The 20,029-nt window shown below is 42.3% G+C and overlaps 1 protein-coding gene across 4 annotated transcripts in view; it reads left to right on the forward strand.

The window, feature by feature from the left end:
• Nucleotides 1–20,029, forward strand: part of LOC144692469 (cytosolic phospholipase A2-like) — a 173,599-nt gene that overhangs the window by 81,278 nt on the left and 72,292 nt on the right. For 2 of the 4 annotated variants that reach the window (XM_078561374.1, XM_078561372.1), the window contains 3 exons: nt 1,633–1,665; nt 5,481–5,629; nt 13,039–13,155. In XM_078561374.1, coding sequence (XP_078417500.1) covers nt 1,633–1,665; nt 5,481–5,629; nt 13,039–13,155 — 299 coding nt within the window. The remainder of the gene's footprint in view (nt 1–1,632; nt 1,666–5,480; nt 5,630–13,038; nt 13,156–20,029) is intronic. The other 2 variants (XM_078561373.1, XM_078561375.1) reach the window with 1 other exon arrangement.

Raw genomic sequence — 20,029 nt, forward strand, 5'->3', positions numbered from 1 at the left:
GACCCGTGGGGTCCAAGGCAATTTGGCAAATTGCATCTAGGATTGGCTGAGTGGCAGGAAGCAGAGGGTGATGGTTGAGGGGTGTTTTTGTGACTGGATGCCTGTGCCCAGTGGGATTCCACAGGGATCGATGTTGGGTCCCTTGTTGTTTGTGGTATATATAAACGATTTAGACTTGAATGTAGGGGGCTTGATCAGTAAGTTCGCTGATGACACGAAAATTGGTGGGGTGGTAAATAGTGAGGAAGGTAGCCTTAGATTACAGGAGGACATAGACGGGCTGGTCAGATGAGCTGATCAGTAGCAAATGGAATTTAACCCAGATAAGCGTGAGGTGATGCACTTGGGCAGGACAAACAAGGCACGGAAATACACAATGAATGGTAGGACCCTGGGAAGTACCGAGGACCAGAGGGACCTTGGTGTGCATGTCCACCGGTCCCTTAAGGTAGCAGGGCAGGTAGGTAAGGTGGTTAAGAAAGCATATTGGATACTTGCCTTTATTAGGTGAGGCATAGAGTATAAGAGCAGGGAGGTTATGCTGGAACTGTATAAAACGCTGGTCAGGCCACACCTTGAGTATTGCGTGCAGTTCTGGGATCCACATTACAGGAAGGATGTGATTGCACTAGAGAGAGTGCAGAGGAGATTTACCAGAATGCTGCCTGGGCTGGAGAGTTTTAGTTATGAGAAGAGATTGGATAGACTGGGGTTATTTTCCCTGGAGCAGAGGAGATTGAGTGGGGACATGACTGAGGTGTATAAAATTATGAGGGGCATAGATAGGGTAGACAGGAAGGACCTTTTCCGCTTGGTGGAGGGATCAATAACCAGGGGGCATAGATTTAAGGTAAGGGGCAGGAGGTTTAGAGGGGATATGAGGAAGAATTTTTTCACCCAGAGGGTGGTGGGAATCTGGAACTCACTGCCTGAAAGGGTGGTAGAGTCAGAAACCATCATAACATTTAAGAAGTATTTGGATATGCTCTTGCAATGCCATGGCATACAAGGCTATGGGCCTAGTGCTGGAAAATGGGATTACAGTAGTTAGACACTTGTTTGACCGGTGCAGACTCAATGGGCCAAAGGGCCTTTTTCTGTGCTGTAGAACTCCATGGCTCTATGATTCTAATTTCAAGTTGCAGATGGTCTTCAAACACTTCTCCCTTCCTAACCAAAACAAAAAGGTTTGCCAACAGTTTTCAAGAGAATACCCCTTTAAGGTTCTATTTTCACCAGATTTACATTCATTGTGCCAACATTGATTATCAGTATGTGATTCAATATTCAATAAACTATTTATGTGTCAGGACTAGGCTGTAGCATCCTAGATGGTGGTAATAGCAAATGATACTTCTCTTACCCGCTTCACTTTTAATCTGCAGGTCTTACAAACATATTCATTATTGAACAATACAGTTTTTTTGGGCAACTGAACCATGTTAACTTCAGTGCCCTGTTTTCCCCGTTTTTGTATCTTGTTTGTTTTTTGAAATGCTTTCATTTAAATAGTAATGTGACCCCCAAAGATCACTGCCAGCACCCCACCAATGCCATATTACTTAAGAAAAGGCCATCATGCTTTTGTAATGGTCATTTCAGTTGTGTGGATTTTTTTCAATTCTCTTGCAGAATCAGGCTCCAACAAACTCATCAGCACTCAAGGTGATGCAAATAAATAAAAATATATAATTGATGATTCTTCAGTGACATTGCACACAATGGGGTTGAAATTGAACTATGTCAGAAGTGCAAAATGGGCTTCTAAATGTTAATGGTAAAGAAAATAGGGCAAGTTGTAAAGTGATTTGCTATGACCCCATTTGGTGCTACGAGTTACCATCCCAGCTGATGTTACTACTGGACAAGCCTGATCCCAGGGTGGAACCCAGCTTGATAGATCCTAACTTTTATTTTTTGTTTCGACACATGAAGAGTGGCTACTGAACAGAGTCACAGGAGACAGCTGATTAACTTTTAACAAAAGAACAAAACATTTATTAAACAAGAGGAAATGAACTATATTACAGTGTTCCTTCACCCATAGCTATACTTTTACAGATATATATACAGATTCGTAAGGATAACACAAGTTACACAAGCTATCTTATACTCTAAGGTTCACGGTAAATACAGAGTCCATGTAAACTAACAGGCAACTGTTATGACCGAGCAGTTGGTAAAATTGAGTTATTTAAAAAAACATCCCAGAGGGAAACTTTAAACAACTGTCATAACCTATAATTTTAAGTGTTATGTTTGAGATGCAACTCTAAATTCAAGAATCAGACCACCACTTCTCGAGAAGTTTTATATTAAGCTAAATGAAATATTTTATTAATTTTCACAAGTTAAATATATACACATGGCCACAAATTACTAGGATCATAACTTTTAACAAATCCCCAAACTAATCTCCATTAAGGTAATAGCAACCCATAGACTTAACCGAACACCAGGCAAAGCATTTTCACCTTACACATTCAAAATAAGGTTCTTTTCACTTTGGTTCCTGTGGCGACGGAGGCTAACGGTTGCTTTTGATCTCATATTGCCTCTGCTCTACACACACAAAACTGCTGAAGTTATACCTAGCACTGCTCATTGAATATAAATTCTTATTGTATCACCAGCCTCTTCTAACAATAAAACCGCTTTCATAGTACCAATTTTATTAGAATATAAACATATTGCATGGTCTCTACTCACTAGGTGCCAGAATTCACCCCACTTCTTGAATGCTCTATTCAAAAAAATGCAAATGCACGCTATCTCTCTTTCATATCAAAACTAGTACACATTAAAGCACCTAGACTAGCTGGCTTTAATCCAATTAAGACATACCCACAGGCTAAACCTCTATTTTAAAAGAAATATATTTTCCAATAATATATACATTAATAGCTTCATGACAGCGACCTGTGGTCAAACACACCACACTCTGAAACCAAGTGACAGATGCCACCCCAAACAGATGCAATTGATCCCTCATCAACTCCCCCAGATGCTTGTCACACGATGAGGCAACCAGTCTCACTGAATTCTGACTTTCACACGAGGGTTTCCAATCTCCACTCTCCAAGAACTATTTTGTAATCTTCTCCCAAATGATGCTTTCCCTTGGACTCCTTCTACAAGAGTCCACCTCCTTCTCTTTCTCAGACTTAGTCATGCCAACAGAACGCCACTGCTTCACATGCCCATAGTAAGGAGTCACCAACCTTTGGCTGCCTTCTCGGATCTTCTGGCTTCCCACAAGCCTATTTTGTTTTAAGTCTGCGTCCTGCAGCTTTCTCTCTTTATGCTTGGAGTCTTCCTCTGGTCCTCACACTTAACTTCACTTAAAAGGACTTTTTCTAGATGCCTGTACTTTTCCTTTGACTAGAAGGCCTTCTTGGGACCCCACCTTTCTGTCCCACTCCTTGGCTTTGGGACCTTTCTGTTCTTTTGGGAAATCTGCTCTCTGCAGTTCCCTCTGCTCTGTCTCTGTGGGTCTCCTGTTGCTAGGCAACAGCCCAGTTTTCTACTCTGTTTTAACTTCCCTAAACCACTTCAAGTCATAAAATCTCATTTAAAAATGCAGGTGCACAAGCAAATCCTTCTGACTTGCAGGCAAATTTTAAAATGAAACTAAACTCAAGTTCCCCCCTTAACACACACACATACAGAAACACAAATTAAATTTAAAATACAAGCTGAAACTCATTCCTAACAGCCACAAATACAAATGTAACTTCCTTAAGCTATCTCTAGTTCCTACATGAGTATAGGCCAGTGAGTCAGGCGATTGACCAGTTTATGCAGATGTTTTGAAGCCATGTAGTGCAGTATTGCTTGATGAAGCAGTGTCCTGTTAAGACCACAATGTTTAATTGCTGTTGAGTAAATATTGGACAAAGTCCAATTATTCTCTTGGCTATCCATCACCACCATGTCTTTGTGATTTGAAAAGTCACTCTGAATTTCTAAACCTTCTCAGCACTCTGGGTAAATAAGTTTCTTCTAAATTCCCAATTGAATTTTGTAATAATGATTACATAATTTTATAATGACAGCCTTTAGTTTTGCTCTTCCCCACAAGAGGAAGCACTCTCTCTGTATCCACTCTATCAAAACCTTTTATAATTTTGAAGACCTCTATTAGGTCAGAGTGTGTCGGTCCTTTTTCAAGGTAGGAAAGTGGAGCTGTAGAAGATCAGCCATAATTTTCCTAAGCATTCAAAATGATGACCTTTATTTCTTTACTTTTTAAAAAAAAATGTAATGTGGAAATTTTGAATTAGACAGCGTGTGAATTCTGTATTGTGCTGGGCATACATAGCTATAATAATATTACATTTTTAAAAATTTGCTCCCAGTAGAGTAGAAGACAGCAGTAGTTTATCTTTTAACATCTTGCACCGTGCAAGGTGATCTCATTGAAACATATAACATTCTTAAGAGGCTCAACAGGGTAGATGCTGTCAGGGAGTCTCAGAATAAGGAGTTGGTCATTTAGGACTGAGTTGATATCATTCACAAGGTTGAGCCTTTGGAATTCTCTATTGCAGAGGACTCATTCATTGAGTATCTACAAGGCAGAGATCAATAGATTTTTAAATACTAAGGGAGTCAAGGGACATGGAGAGAGGATAGGAAAGTGGAGCTGTAGAACATCAGCTATCGTCTTATTGAATGACGGAGCAGGCTCGAAGGGACGAACACTCTGATTTCTTATGTTATTGTGAATGGGCCCTCTCTATTAACCCTACCCCCTCACTGGGAACCTCTCTGCTTACATGAGGGATGTTGTTCTCCCCCAACAACCACCTCCCATCACTTTATCGCACAAGTAGTTCTGCCTAATCTTGCCTAGTCTCCTCTTACATACTCCCCATTGTTGGAACAGAGTTGAGGAAGCAAGTGAGGTTTGTTAATTTCCTCCTAAGAATGACTGATTGATGATGACTGCCATAAGTGATAGTGTATCATCCTGCTCTATTGACATAGTTTAGTACTAGACTAAAAATATCCAATAGGGAGGGGAAATGAATGGCTGGCATGGCAAGTGGAACAATTTACTTTGGTATGGTAAGAGTGTTCTTTTGAATTTGGAGGTACTGTGCATGTTTAGGATAGGATAAAATAGTCTTTTTGTCAGACAAGTTGCAACTGACTTATTAGTACATATGGCTTATGCAGAAGTGAGAAATGTTCCATTCTCTGAGATTAATATCCCATTATTTGGTGAGCTCAAAATTCCCAAAAAAGGAATATTGAAAGGGAAGTTATTACATTCACTAGCATGAAGATTTGTCTGAAGCTAAATATTTTCCCCCAAAATTAAACAATATAAATGATTTACCCTGGAAAATGCAATTGGTTTTCTGTATTCCACACTTTCGCAATGAGGTGAAACTAAGGGATTAGGGATCAGAGATATGCTGTTTTGGAGGTAGGAATCTTTGTGCAGTGACATTTTTTATGTTCTGTCTGTTCAGTTGACACTCCTGATCCCTATGTGGAATTGTTCATTGCCACGGCGCCAGAGGGTCGAAAACGGACCAAATATCTTAACAACGTTGTCGACCCAGAATGGAATGAGACATTTGAATTTCTTCTTGATCCAAATGAGAAGAATATTATGGAGGTAAAACTTACTCATTCAAATAATTGGATTTCAATATTCAATTCCACATCCATTTACATTATTGATTATTGTTGAAGCATATTAGAAGTATAATATGTTGTATTTAAATATCAAAATCATCTGTGAAAAGTTACATCTTAAGGAATCTCAAAATTATGTTGACAGCACCTTCAACACCTTACGAATATTTGTTGTGAGGATGCATCAGAGTCATTGCTATCTTACTTACATCAGATGATCCTGACTGAAATGGCACCATGCTCTTCTATCTCTCCTCACCAATACTAGGAAAACATTTAAAACTAGTTTGACACTTTCTGCAGGAATATGGGAGTAGGCAATTTTGTCCCTTGAGCCTGTCCCTCCACTCAATGTGATCATGGTTGAGCTGTGATCTAAATCCACATGTCTGCCTATGCCTCATAACCCTTAATAACTTAAATTACTAAAAAACAATCACTTTCAGTTTTAAAATTAACTATTGACCTAGCATCAATTTGTAGAAGAGAGTTCAAAACTTCACCAACCCTTTGTGTGTAAAAGTGTTTCCTAACTTCATTCCTGGAAGGTCAGCCTCTGATTTTTAGACAATGGCCTGAGTTCTAGCTCCCTAACCAGCAGAATCTATCTACCCTACCTGTTTCTTTTAATATCTTGCTCATTTCAATCAAATCATCACTTAATCTTCTAAATTCTAGGGAACAGAGTCCTAGTTCCCAACAATCTCAGCTCATAATTTAAGCCTTGAAGTTCAGGTATTCATTCTAGTAAATCCAAGCTGCACTGCTCATAGCACTCCAGGTGTGCTATAACCAGGGTTTTGCATAGCTGAAGCATGACTTCTAGCCCCATGTATTCTAGTTCTCTATGAATAAAGGATGGCATTCCATCAGCCACCTTGATTATTTTGTGTACCTGTTCATGGCAATTCAATGATCAATGTACCTGGAACCCCCAAGTCTCTTTTGATCTCCACTGTTTTTAGCTTTTCACCATTTAGAAAACATCCTGTTCTAGCCTGTGGATGGTCTCATATTTGCCTACATTGAAATCTATTTCCCACAGTTTTGTCCATTTGCATAATTTATCACTATCTCTTTGTTATTTTATGCTTTAATCCACACTGCTTGCAAAGCCCTGTGTTTTTGCGTCATTAGCAAATCTGGAAATGTGGCTTTCTATTCCATCATCTAAGTCATTACTAAATGCAGTGAATAGTTGAGGCCCCATACATCCACAAACATTCACTCCCTCCACCACTGACGCACAATGGCAGCAGTGTGTACCATCTACAAGATGCAGTGCAGGAATTCACCAAGGCTCCTGCGACAGCATCTTCCAAACCCACAACCACTACCATCTAGAAGGACATGGGTTGCAGACAGATGGGATCACCGCCACCTGGAAGTTCCCCTCCAAGTCACTCACCATCCTGACTTGGAAATATATCGCCGTTCCTTCACTGTCACTGGGTCAAAATCCTGGAACTCCCTCCCTAACAGCACTGTGGGTGTACCTACACCACATGGACTGCAGCAGTTCAAGAAGGCAGCTCACCACCACCTTCTCAAGGGCAACTAGGGATGGGCAATATATGCTGGCCCAGCCAGCAAAGCCCTCATCCCGTAAATGAATGAAAAAAATCCTTCCAGACCAGCAGTAATCATGGGCAGCCTTTTCCCCCCACCGGGGGTGTTGTGCGGGAGCGGGCGTGAGTGGGCGGGGCCGCCATTTCACGTGGGCAGGCCATTTAAGGCTCGCCCAGCGCGACGTGGGGCTGGGAAGTGCTATGTGCTCCCTGTGCTGGCAGGGGGGGTTTCCCTGAGCTGGGAGTGAGCTCTTTCACGCACGTGCACGAAAGAGTGCACAGATCTCCCTGAGGCAAAGTGCTGTCTCAGGGAGATCAATGTTACTTTTAAAAAGATAATAAATGATGTGAAAAAGTTTATTGACATGTCCCCTCATGTGGCACCGTCACATGAGCTGGGACATGTCAACTACTTTTATTATAAATGTAACACAAATTTTAAATCCCTCGTGAAACCTCATCCTGCCCGTGGATGAGGTTTCATGTGTTTTCTGAAGGCTACCTGGGTGAAGAGCAGGTTGGACGGGCAGCATTCTTAACAGCTTTAATTAGTTTAATAATGGCCTAAATAGGCCTTTGACAGTTCGGCGGGCGCCCTCTGAACTGACAATATAAATGACGAGCATTGACTTTGGGACGCCCGCCTGACAACACCACGCGTCATTTTACGTGTCAGCGAGCGGATCCCGTGCCCCCACTTGCTGAAGAGAGAATTCTGCCCCATATTCTGCCAATTGGAGCACCTGCCCATTTTCCCTGCTGTCAGTCACCTGCCACTTGGCAAAATTCCTAACCAGGTCAATAATTCAAGTTCAATTCCATGAGCTTCAACTTTAGCTAATAGGCTCTTATGAGGAATTTTCTTAAATGCCTTCTGAAAGTCCATATGAGTAATATCCATAGACATCCCCCTGTCCACTGCTTTAGTCATGTCTTCAAAAAGCTAATCAGATTCATCAGGCATGATCTACTATTTACAAATCCATGTTGGCTTCCTTTGATCAGCTAAAATATTTCAAGGTCACCCTACAATCACCTTGTGAGGTGTCAGCTGTGGCTCAGTTCATAGCACCCTCGCCTTTGAGTCAGAAGGTTGTGGGTTCATGTCCCACTCCCGGAAAAAAAAACAAAAAAAAAACACAAGAACTGTGAATGTACTCGAAAGAGTTACAATCACCTTGTCCTTAATTATAGACTCTGGTAATTTCCTGACAACAGATGTTAGGTTTATAAGTTAGTTTTCCCCCTCTCACCTTTCATTTTTGCATGTGTAACTTTACAATATAAAGGAATGGTTCCTGAATCAAGAGGTGTTTAGAACATTTTAGTTATGGCATCTGCAATGTTCTCACCTATTTCCTTTAAAATCATAGGATGGAAACCATCTGGTCTGGGGCACTTGACACTCATTGGTGCCATTATTTTCTCATTACTGTTATTTTGTTTAAGGCAATATCAGCGAGTCCCTGTTCCTGATTCAATATTATTCCTTGGGATATGTGAAATAATGACCATTTCCTCCACTGGAAATATTGACACCAAGAAATTTTTCTGCATATCCAACATTTCCTTATTTTTATTGACAATATCACTGTCATCAAGGGGCTCAGATTTCTCCTAACCACCGTCTTTTCCCTAATGTAATTAGATATTTTTTGTGTGGATTTTCATATCCCTTGCAAATTTTTTTTCTATACTCCTTTTTTGTAGCTCTTAATATCTGCTCTCTCACCCGTTGTTGTTCTTTCTAACTTTCCTATTCGCTAGAACCTGCGATTATTTTGTACTTTTGAATGTCTTTTCTTATAGTTTTATGTTGTCACTTACCTCTTTGGTCGTCCACGGCTGTCCTTCTTGGAAACTGGTTCTGTATCACACATTCTTTTTTGCTCACCTGCATGATCTTCTGTCATTTTACCCATTAACACATTTGTTCAATTTACTGATGACAGTCAGTGTCTCAATGCATTGAATTCAGCCTTACCTAGTTCTAGAATCTTCATAAAAGCAAAAAACTGCGGATGCTGGAAATCCAAAACAAAAATAAAAATACCTGGAAAAAAGCAGGTCTGGCAGCATCTGCAGAGAGGAACACAGTTAATGTTTCGAGTCCATATGACTCTTCAACAGAACTAAGTAAAAATAGGAAAGAAGTGAAATATAACCTGGTTTAAGGGTGGTTGGGGTGGGGGAGGGGTGGGTAGAGCTGGATAGAGGGCCAGTGATAGGTGGAGATAGCCAAAAGATGTCATAGACAAAAGGACAAAGAGATGTTGAAGGTGGTGATATTATCTAAAGGAATGTGCTAATTAAGGGTAGAAAGCAGGATAAGCAAGGTACAGATAGCCCTAGTGGGGATGGGGTGGGGTGAAGGGCAGGGATCGAAATAGGCTGAAAGGTAGAGATAAAACAATGGATGGAAATACATTTAAAAATAATGGAAATAGGTGGGAAAAGAAAAATCTATATAAATTATTGGAAAAAAAAGGGGGGATCGGAAAGTGGGTGGGGATGGAGGAGAGAGTTCATGATCTAAAATTGTTGAGCTCAATATTCAGTCCGGAAGGATGTAAAGTGCCTAGCTGGAAGAAGAGGTGCTGTTCCTCCAGTTTGCATTGAGCTTCACTGGAACAATGCAGCAGGCCAAGGACAGGCATGTGGGCATGAGAGCAGGGCGGAGTGTTGAAATGGCAAGCGACAGGGAGGTCTGGGTAATGCTTGTGGACAGACCGAAGGTGTTCTGCAAAGCGGTCACCCAGTCTGCGTTTGGTCTCTCCAATGTAGAGGAAACCGCATTGGAAGCAACGAATGCAATAGACTAAGTTCAGGGAAGTGCAAGTGAAATGCTGCTTCACTTGAAAGGAGTGTTTGGGCCCTTGGACGGTGAGGAGAGGGGAAGTAAAGGGGCAGGTGTTGCACCTTCTGCGGTTGCATGGGAAGGTGCCGTGGGAGGGGGTTGAGGTGAAGGGGGTGATGGAGGAGTGGACCAGGGTGTCCCGGAGGGAACAATCCCTGCGGAATGCCGCCGGGGGGTGGGGGGGGTGAAGGGAAGAGGTGTTTGGTGGTGACATCATGCTGGAGTTGGCGGAAATGGCAGAGGATGATCCTTTGAATGCGGAGGCTGGTGGGGTGATAAGTGAGGACAAGGGGGACCCTATCATGGTTCTGGGAGGGAGAGAAAGGTGTGAGGGCGGATGCGCGCGAGATGGGCCGGACACGGTTGAGGGCCCTGTCAACCACCGTGGGTGGAAAACCTCGGTTAAGGAAGAAGGAAGACATGTCAGGGGAACTGTTTTTGAAAGTGGCATCATCAGAACAGATGCGACGGAGGCGAAGGAAGTGAGAGAATGGGATGGAGTCCTTACAGGAAGCGGGGTGTGAGGAGCTGTAGTCGAGGTAGTTGTGGGAGTCGGTAGGCTTGTAATGGATATTGGTGGACAGTCTATCACCAGAAATTGAGACAGCGAGATCAAGGAAGGGAAGGGAAGTGTCAGAGATGGACCATGTGAAAATGATGGAGAGGTGGAAATTGGAAGCAAAATTAATATTTTTTTTTTAGAATCTTCATATCTGTTTCACGTTTCCCCCTTTCAAACACTGTATTGAACTTGATCATATAATGATTAGGCACTGTTAGGCTGTTCACTAAATCGTTACTAAATCTAATATAGTTGGTTTCCTTGTTGGTTCTTAGACATATTGTTGCAGAAGACTATCCTGACACACTCAAAAAATTCATTACCTCTCTGACATGTATACCAATTTATATGAAAGCCTATTCCAATTTATATGAAAATTAAAACTCTCATGGAAACTACTATGCCTCTACAATATGCTTGTCTAATCTCTGCACTTATACAATCTACCACTTCCCAGCTGCTGCCAGGCAGCCTCTGCAGCACTTCCACAAAAGCCTTGAATCATTTCCTCTTTTTTAAATTCTACCATAAAGTCTCCACTACCTGTGTAACTCTCGTTATATGCTCTCTTATCTTTGAAGTGACTTAATCATTAAGAAGATGCTTTCCCCACTGCTATTTTCCCTGTCTCTCCTGGAGACATTATAAGCTGTTATATTTAATTCCTAGTTTTTACTGCCTTGCAGTCTTGCTTCAGTAATGGCTACCATGTAATCCCCTCCAAGTTGAATTTGTGCCTGGAATTTGTTCAATTTATTACTTATATTCTATATATTTGTATAAAGAATGTTTATTTGGGCCACACACCCTACACTATCCTGCTTTAGTTAAAAACAAAAAACTACTGCGGATGCTGGAAATCCAAAACAAAAACAGAATTACCTGGAAAAACTCAGCAGGTCTGGCGGCATCGGCGGAGAAGAAAAGTGCCGACGTTTCGAGTCCTCATGACCCTTCAGCAGAACTGAGTATAGTTAGGAGAGGGTTGAAATATAAGCTGGTTTAAGGTGGGGTGAGGGGGAGAGAGAAGTTGAGGGTGGGGTGGTTGTAGGGATAAGCAAGCAGTGATAGGAGCAGATAATCAAAAGATGTCACAGACAAAAGGATCAAAGAGGTGTTGAAGGTGGTATTATCTAAGAAAATGTGCTAATTAAGAATGGATGGCAGGACACTCAAGGTACAGCTCTAGTGGGGGTGGGGTGGAAAGACTGACAAGGTATTAGTTGTAGATTTAAAAATAATGGAAATAGGTGGGAAAAGAAAAATCTATATAAATTATTGAAAAAAAAACAAAAGGGAGGGGGAAGAAACGGGGTGGGGATGGGGGGAGGGAGTTTAAGATCTAAAGTTTTCGAATTCAATATTCAGCCCAGAAGGCTGTAAAGTGCCTAGTCGGAAGATGAGGTGCTGTTCCTCCAGTTTGCGTTGGGCTTCACTGGAACAATGCAGCAAGCCAAGGACAGACATGTGGGCAAGAGAGCAGGGTGGAGTGTTAAAATGGCAAGTGACAGGGAGGTTTGGGTCTTTCTTGCGGTCAGACCGCAGGTATCCTGCTTTAGTGTTTTACTCACATGTTTCTTATTTTCCTCTTGCAGCTTAATCACTTTATATTTTTCAGTTTTCCCTTTGCCATTACAGTGCCTTGATTTCTGATGGTTCCTCTACTCCAGTGCTTCCCAAAATATTTTCCAATGTGACCCCCTTTTAACACTTGAAAATTAACATGATGCCAGCAAAAACAAAACAGTAGTAAAGCAGCATAGTAACATTCAGTATAAAATATTAATGCATGTATTATAGATTAATATATAATATATAAAAATATGAAAACCTGAGTTTTTAAAAATACTTTGCAAAATGTTATTGTTTCATGTACTCATTTAGGTTTCAGGCAAGCTCATCATATCCCCTGGTGACAGAAGACTTAGTAAAGTCCTTCTTTCCCACACCAACCACCAGCTCCCTCCCCTACACACACCATCCTCTCTTCCCGTTCACTCACTAAGCAGCCCCTCTCCCCTCTTGTTTTTTTGCCTAGTTGCTGGTGCCTGTGCAGAGTCGCTGTCTTGGGGTAAGGAATACACGAGGCAGGCAGGAGCAGAAACAGTTTGAAGCCACCACTCACCTTCCTGGCTGAGTTACATGACCTCCCGCTTTTTCCCGCACTCAGTCAGCTACTGAGTTACACTTGCCTGCCCCCGCTTATGCCAATTTGGCACAGAGACATCCCAGGCCCACTCAGCTGAAAGGTGGTTTTGCAGATTGAAAGGTGCTTTGGATCAGGAATCCTGTCCTGCAGGAAAGCTTGGGAAGTTACTGTGGCCTGCTGCTTGCATGTGGTCTATCTGGATTTTGCTGTGGACTCGTGAGCTTGAATAATTTGATATGTGTTTCCATTACAGATTACCCTCATGGATGCAAATTATGTGATGGATGAAACCTTGGGCACTACCTCCTTCAATATTGGAGAGAACATCAAAGTAGGAGCGAAGAAGGAATTTTCATTTGTCTTCAATGTTGTAAGTTCTTTTTATAAATTGTATACAAGAATATTAGACTGAACAAACATATGCTATTACCCTTGATAACCCTGCTGACCATCTCACCATATGGCATCTTGCTTAATTCCTTCTTTCTTCAGAAATGCATCCTTTCTTGAACTAATTTATACTGTCTATCTCAATCTGCTTCCCTAATAATATATTCTACTACTCCTACACTTGGATGAAAATGTTCTACCTAATCTCCCCTTTATTCCCAACTTCATAAGTTTGAACCCTCCCGCTTAGTCAACAACTTGTCTAAATCAGTTTTGTCAATTCCTTGAAGCACCTTGAACATTTCAATTAGGTCACCTTGAAGTCTTTTCCAATATAAATCAAGATGTAGGATTAGACACCAATATTCAGACAACGTTTGATGGACCTTTCGTTGTTTGATCTTTTGCTTGGCTGGCCTTGTGTGGCTAAAATATGGGGCAGGTGACAAATAAGTCAGGAAGCCATAACTTCCAAAATAGATCTAAGGCCTGTTACACAAAGGAGCTGCTTGTGCTGCTTTCAATTTTTTTTCTTGTCTTGCTTTAAGCTGGTGAACATTTTAGGAAAAAAATGATACATGTTCTCTGATTTGGAAAATTGTTTACTTAGTGACTGTTTAAATGGTGATAAAACATATATCTTAAATTTAGGATTGCTCAGCAAGAGGCCTTCAGTGCTTGTTTTAACTGTTAATGGTATGTTAATTATGTTGTTAAGATAAACAGGCAAAGGGTGTTGTTTAATTATGTACTTAGAGCACTTATAAAGAGAGACTCCTGGAATACTGGGTTGATTGATAGGGAGCAGGTATATGTAATGCTACGTACTGTGAATGAACCTATTGTCGAGAAAAGTCTAGTTTCCTACTTCACCAACAGGCTTGGAATCAATATAACACTAACCTGTATTTCAACGCAATTTTTAAAAATTCTTTCAATGGCATTACTGTCAAGGCCAGCATTTATTGCCCATCCCTAATTGCCCTTGAATTTAATGGCTTGCTAGGCCATTTCAGAGGACAGTTAAGAGTCAATTCCATTGCTGTGGACTTGGAGTCACATGTAGGCCAGATCAGGTAAGGGCAGCAGATTTCCTTCCCTTAAAGACATCAGTGAACCAGATGGGCTTTTATGACAATCGATTACTGAGACTAGCTTTCAATTCCAGATTTATTAATTGAATTCAATTCCACCAGCTGCCATGGTGAGATTTGAACCCGTGTCCCCAGAGCATTATCCTGGGCCTCTGGATTACTAGACTTGTGGCATTACAACTACACCACCATCTCCCCCAGTTCTGACTGGCTTACAGCTGCTGGTATTTTTTACTGCAAGTAGTATTAATCGTTCATTTCATTAGAGTCATGGAGCAATATCCCCCCTGATACGTGGTGCAAAAGAACCCCCTGAGGTGGCCAAGATGGAGTCTTGATCTGGAATGTTGGTTCACCCTGTAGCACAAGACACCATCTTTGTAAAGGAGTTGAAGTCTGCGCTATGAAGAGACCACCCCAAAGATCATTAAGACTCTGCCAATTAAATTGCCTGCTAACATTCATCAAAGAGGCTGCACACAACTTTGATAGCTTGTGCTTGATTTAATGACCTCTCCTCATAAGCAAGTCATTGCTGAAGATTTCTAGCGCTACTTCAGTGGAAATGTGTGCGTGCAGGTGACATGTACTGCACCACCATAATTGTTTTTAATCAATACTTGAGTGCTAAGCCCTGTAGGTGTCTGCTTTAGTGCCTCTAGGCACGTTTTAATCGTGTCAAAGTATCCCAAAATGTGGGCTAAAACCAAACTTGAACAGACATGTCTTAATAACACAATATCCACTTAGCCCTGTCTTCACCTTTTCACCAAAATAATGCCCTACCTATTCAATTGTTGCTATAAATTTGGAGAAGAGGAATTATGTTTTATTAGTCTTTGTATCAGTTACTTTCGAAGCCAGTACATAATGAATCTTTGTGTTCAGGCCTTAAGCCAGTGCAGACACGATGGGCCAAATGGCCTCCTTCAACACCGTAACAGTTCTGAGATCCTGTGAATTCAGTTGGTATTAATAGTTAGAAGATAAAGCAGCATGTTGTGTGCAAGAGGCAGGATGGCCATAGCACGTGGCAGGGTGTTGAGATCCTTTCTCAGAGGATTTATACCTAAGCCTCAGCCACGATAGGCAGCTGGACTCCGCACCCCATTGATCAAGCAGGTTTCATTGCTGCTGAGTGCCTGGATGATGCACTTCATCTCACAAGACAGGGAGATTCGAAAAATTGTTTATTATTTCATTGGATGTGGCTGTTGCTGGCTAGGCCAGCATTTATTGCCCATCCCTAAATGACCTTAAGAAGGTGATGGTGAGCCATCTTCTTGAACTGCTGCAGCCCATGTGATGTAGGTGCACCCGCAATGCTGTTAAGTTCCAGGATTTTGGCCCAGCGACAGTGAAGGAACAGCGATATATTTCCAAGTAAGGATGGTGTGTGGCTTGGACGGGAGCTTGCAGGTGGCGGTGTCCCCATGCATATGCTGCCCTTGTCCTTCTCGGTGGTAGAGGTCATGAGTTTGGAAGGTTATGTTGAAGGAGCCTTGGCGAGTTGCTGCAGTGCATCTTGTAGATGGTACACACAGTTACCACAGTGCGTCAGTGGTGGAGGAAGTGAATGTTTAAGGTGGTGGATGGGATGCCAGTTGAGTGGGCTGTTTTGTCCTGGATGGCCTCAAACTTCTTGAGTGTTGTGGGAGCTGCACTCATCCAGGCAAGCGGAGAGTATTCTATCACACTCCTGACTTGTGCCTTGTAGATGGTGGACAGGCTTTGGGTAGTCAGGAGGTGAGTTACTCGTTTGCAGGATTCCTAGCCTCTGACCTGGTCTTGTAACCGCAGCATTTATATGGGCTAGTCCAATTCAGTTTCTGGTCAATGATAATCCTCAATATGTTGATAGTGGGGGATTCAGTGAGGGTAATGTCATTGAATATCAAAGGGCGATGGTTAGATTCTCTCTTGTTGGAGATGGTCATTGCCTGGCAATTGTGTGATGCGAATGTTACTTGCCACTTATCAACCCAAACCTGAGTATTGCCCAGGTCACTCTGTATATGGACATGGATTGCTTCAGTATCTGAGGAGTCACGAATGGTGCTAAACATTTTGCAGTTGTCAGCAAACATCCCCACTTCTGACCTTATGATGGAGGGAAGGTCATTGATGAAGCATAGAGGGAAAGAGAAAGCAGTAGGGACTGATCAGAACTTCTTGCCGAGTTTAGAGATGGATGTATTGATGGTTTGCTAGCTGGCAAGAATTAACAAATAGTGAGTGTCAATATTAAAGTGTAGAACCTACACTTACCAGATGTGGAAATGAGATATGAATATAAAATATGCTATCTAGCAGTCTGCAAATGACATGTTTCAGCAAGACATTCGGTAGTGCAAGAATGCAATAGAGGCAAAAAGTTATAAAATTAGATTGTATGACTCTCTTTTATACTCGACCTGTTTCTCCAGTATTGCAACTGCTCTTGGGCAAACCACAATTTATGATGTAATTCGGTAGGCTATATGATAAATATTTCTCATGTATATACAATAGCAAGAATATGTTTCACAGAGGCTGTCTCCACATTTGAGCAACACAGCTACCCACCCTCATGCTTATTTCACAACTCTGCTGTCTAGCGTGATATTGATCCCTACAGGTAGGAAAGGCTGTAGATTCAATTCTAAGAAACATACAAATTAGGAGCAGGAGTAAGCCATTCGGCCCTTCGAGCCTGCTGTGCCATTTGATAAGTTCATGGATGATCTGATTGTGGCCTGAACTCAACTTTCCTGTCTCCCTCTTATGACCTTTGACCCCTGAATTTATCTAACTCAGTCTTGAATATATTCAATGACAGTGCCCCTACTGCTGCCTAGGGAAGCGAATTCCACAGACTCCCTGAGAGAAAAAAGTCCTCCTTATCTCTGCCTTTAATGGGAGACCCCTTATTTTTAAACTGCCTCCCCTAGATCTAGTCTCTCTCACAAAAGGATTAGGTTCATTGATTTCAGTAAATCTTGGCTGGCCACTGAATTCTCAGGGAAGGAAGAAAATCAGCACAGAGATTACCAGCCTCACCTGATCCAGTGAAGGCAACAGCAGACTTCACTGCGACACCAGACATGATCAGCAATCTGCTGATGCTCAATATCGAGGCTCGTATATAAAGTGTAGCCACTTGGGTGAAATTCTGGAGGACGACCCTTAGTCAAAGGATCATACTGCAAACAGAGGTCAATGAGTTCAGAGGAGACGAGGAGGAAACTGTGGGTGAAAGAAGTTTTTCATAAAGATCTGCACGATAAGAAAAACAAGATAGGAATGAATGGGATGCCACTTTTATCAAAAGTCTGGAAATGACCACCAGATAATAATTCGATTCAATCCATCCAAATTAAATGGGAATTATTGGTCTCAGGTTGTTTTGTTCAGCCAGAGCACAGCCAGTGCCTACTGCCGATTAAATATTTCCTGACCTTAGAGTATATTATCAAGTATAGTGTGATTAGAGAGAGTGACCCACAAGGGTCACCCATGTTTATGCACTTAAATAGGATTCTGTATGTTCTTGTTTTCGTTCATGGGATGTGGGCATTGCTGACAAGGCCAGCATTTATTGTTTATCTCTAACTGTCCTTGAGAATATGGTGGTTAGCAGCCTTATTGAATCCCCTGCAGTCCGTGTGGTGTAGGTACACCCACAGTGCTGTTAGGTAGAGAGTGAAGGAACGGTGATATAGGTCCAAGTTAGGATGCTGTGTGACTTGGCTGGTACCTGCAGGTGGTGGTGGTTCCAGACGCCTGCTGCCCTTTTCTCTTCTAGGTGGCAGAGTTTGTGGAGCTGGGAGGTGCGATTCAAGCAACTTTAATGAGTTACTGCAGCGCATGTTGTAGATGGTACACATCTGGAGAGTATTCCATCAAATTCCTGACTTGTGCCTTTGTAGATAGTGGACAGGCTTTGGGGAGTCAGGCAGTTGATCAGTCACTCACCACTAAATTAGCAGCCTCTGACCTGCTCTTGTAGCCGCGGAATTCATGCAGTCAAGCACTGCAGTCAGGTCAATGGTAACCGCCAGGAAGTTGATGATGAGGTTTCGGCGATGGTAATGCTGTTGAATATCAAGGGAGATGATTAGATTCCCTCACTGGAGGTGGTCATTGCTTGAAACTTCTGTGGCACAAATCTTGTCTTGGTCTGGCTGCATGCAGGGATGGATTGCTTTAGTATCTGAGGAGTCACAAATGATGCTGAACATTGTACAATCATCAGAAACCATCCTCACTTCTGATCTCACTTTGGAGGGTAGATCACTGGTGAAGAAGCTGAAAATAGGTCTAGGACACTGCCCTGGGGAACCCTGCTGCGATGTCAGGAGCTGAGATGATTAGCCTCCAACAACCACAGCCATTTTCCTTTGCGCAAGGTATGACTCCAACCAGCAGAGAGTTTTCCAATTTTGCTAGGGCTCCTTGATGCCACACTCAAATGCTGCCTTGATGTCAAGGGCAGTCACTCTCACCCCACCTCTGGAGTTCAGCTTTTTTGTCCATGTTTGGACCAAGGTGGTAATGAGGTCAGGGGCTGAGTGGCCTTTGTGGAACACAAACTGGTGATCAGTTTATGGCTGAGTAAATGCCGCCTGATAGCACTGTTGACAACACCTTCTGGCACTTTGCTGATTATTGAGGGCAGACTGATGGGGTGATAATTGGGTGTTGGATTTGTCCTGCTCTTTGTGTACAGGACATACCTGGAAAATTTTCCCCATTGCTGAGTAGATGCCAGTGCTGTAGCTACACTGGAATGATTTGGCTATGGGCACGGCAAGTTCTGGAGCACAAACTTTCAGCATTACCGCTGGAATCTTGTCAGGGGCCATAGCCTTTGCAGTACCCAGTGCATTCTGCCAATTCTTGATATGGAGTGAATTGAATTGGTTGAAGACTGGTTTCTGTGATGATAGGGACCTCAGGAGGAGGCTGAGAAGGATCATCCAAATGGCATTTCTGGCTGAAGATGGTTGCAAACTTCAGACTTGTGTTTTACACCCATGCTGAGCTCTGCCATCATTGAGGGTGGGGATATTCATAAGAGACTTTTCCTCCAGTTAGTTGCTCAGTTGTCCACTGCCATTCGTGACTGGATGTGGCAGGACTGCAGAGATTTGATTTGATTCATTGGTTGTGGGATTGTTTAGTTCTGCCTATAACATGTTTCTTCTAGTATTTAGAATGCATGTAGTCCTATTTAGCTTCACCATGCTGACACACCATTTTTAGGTACGCCTAGTGCAGCTCTTGGCATGTTTTCCTGCACTCTTCATTGAGCCAGGTTTGGTACCCTGGCTTCATGGTAATGGTAGAGTGAGGCAAATGCTGACGTATGAGGTTGCAGTTTGCGGTTAAATGCAATTTTGCTGCTGATAATGGCCCACAGCACCTCATGGCTAACTAGTTTTGAGCTGTTAGATCTGTTTGGATCTATCCCATTTAGGACTGTGGCAGTGCCACACAACACAATGGAGTGTGTCTTTAATGTGATGACGGGACTGTGTCTCCCCAAGGAATGTGCAGTTGTCATTCCTATCAATACAATCATGGATAGATGCATCTGCTACAGGTAGTTTGGTGAGGGCAAGTCAAGTAGGTTTTTCCCTCTTGTTGGTTCTCTCACCCCTGCTGTAGGCCTAGTCTGGCAGATAAGCCCTTTAGGATTTGGCCAATTTTGTGGGTGGTGCTACCAAGCCAAACTTGGTGATGGAGTTATAGTCTTCCAGAATTTTGAAGCTCTTAGCC

Source organism: Cetorhinus maximus, chromosome 17 (genome assembly GCF_964194155.1).
Source record: "Cetorhinus maximus chromosome 17, sCetMax3.hap1.1, whole genome shotgun sequence".
Lineage (NCBI taxonomy): Eukaryota > Metazoa > Chordata > Chondrichthyes > Lamniformes > Cetorhinidae > Cetorhinus > Cetorhinus maximus.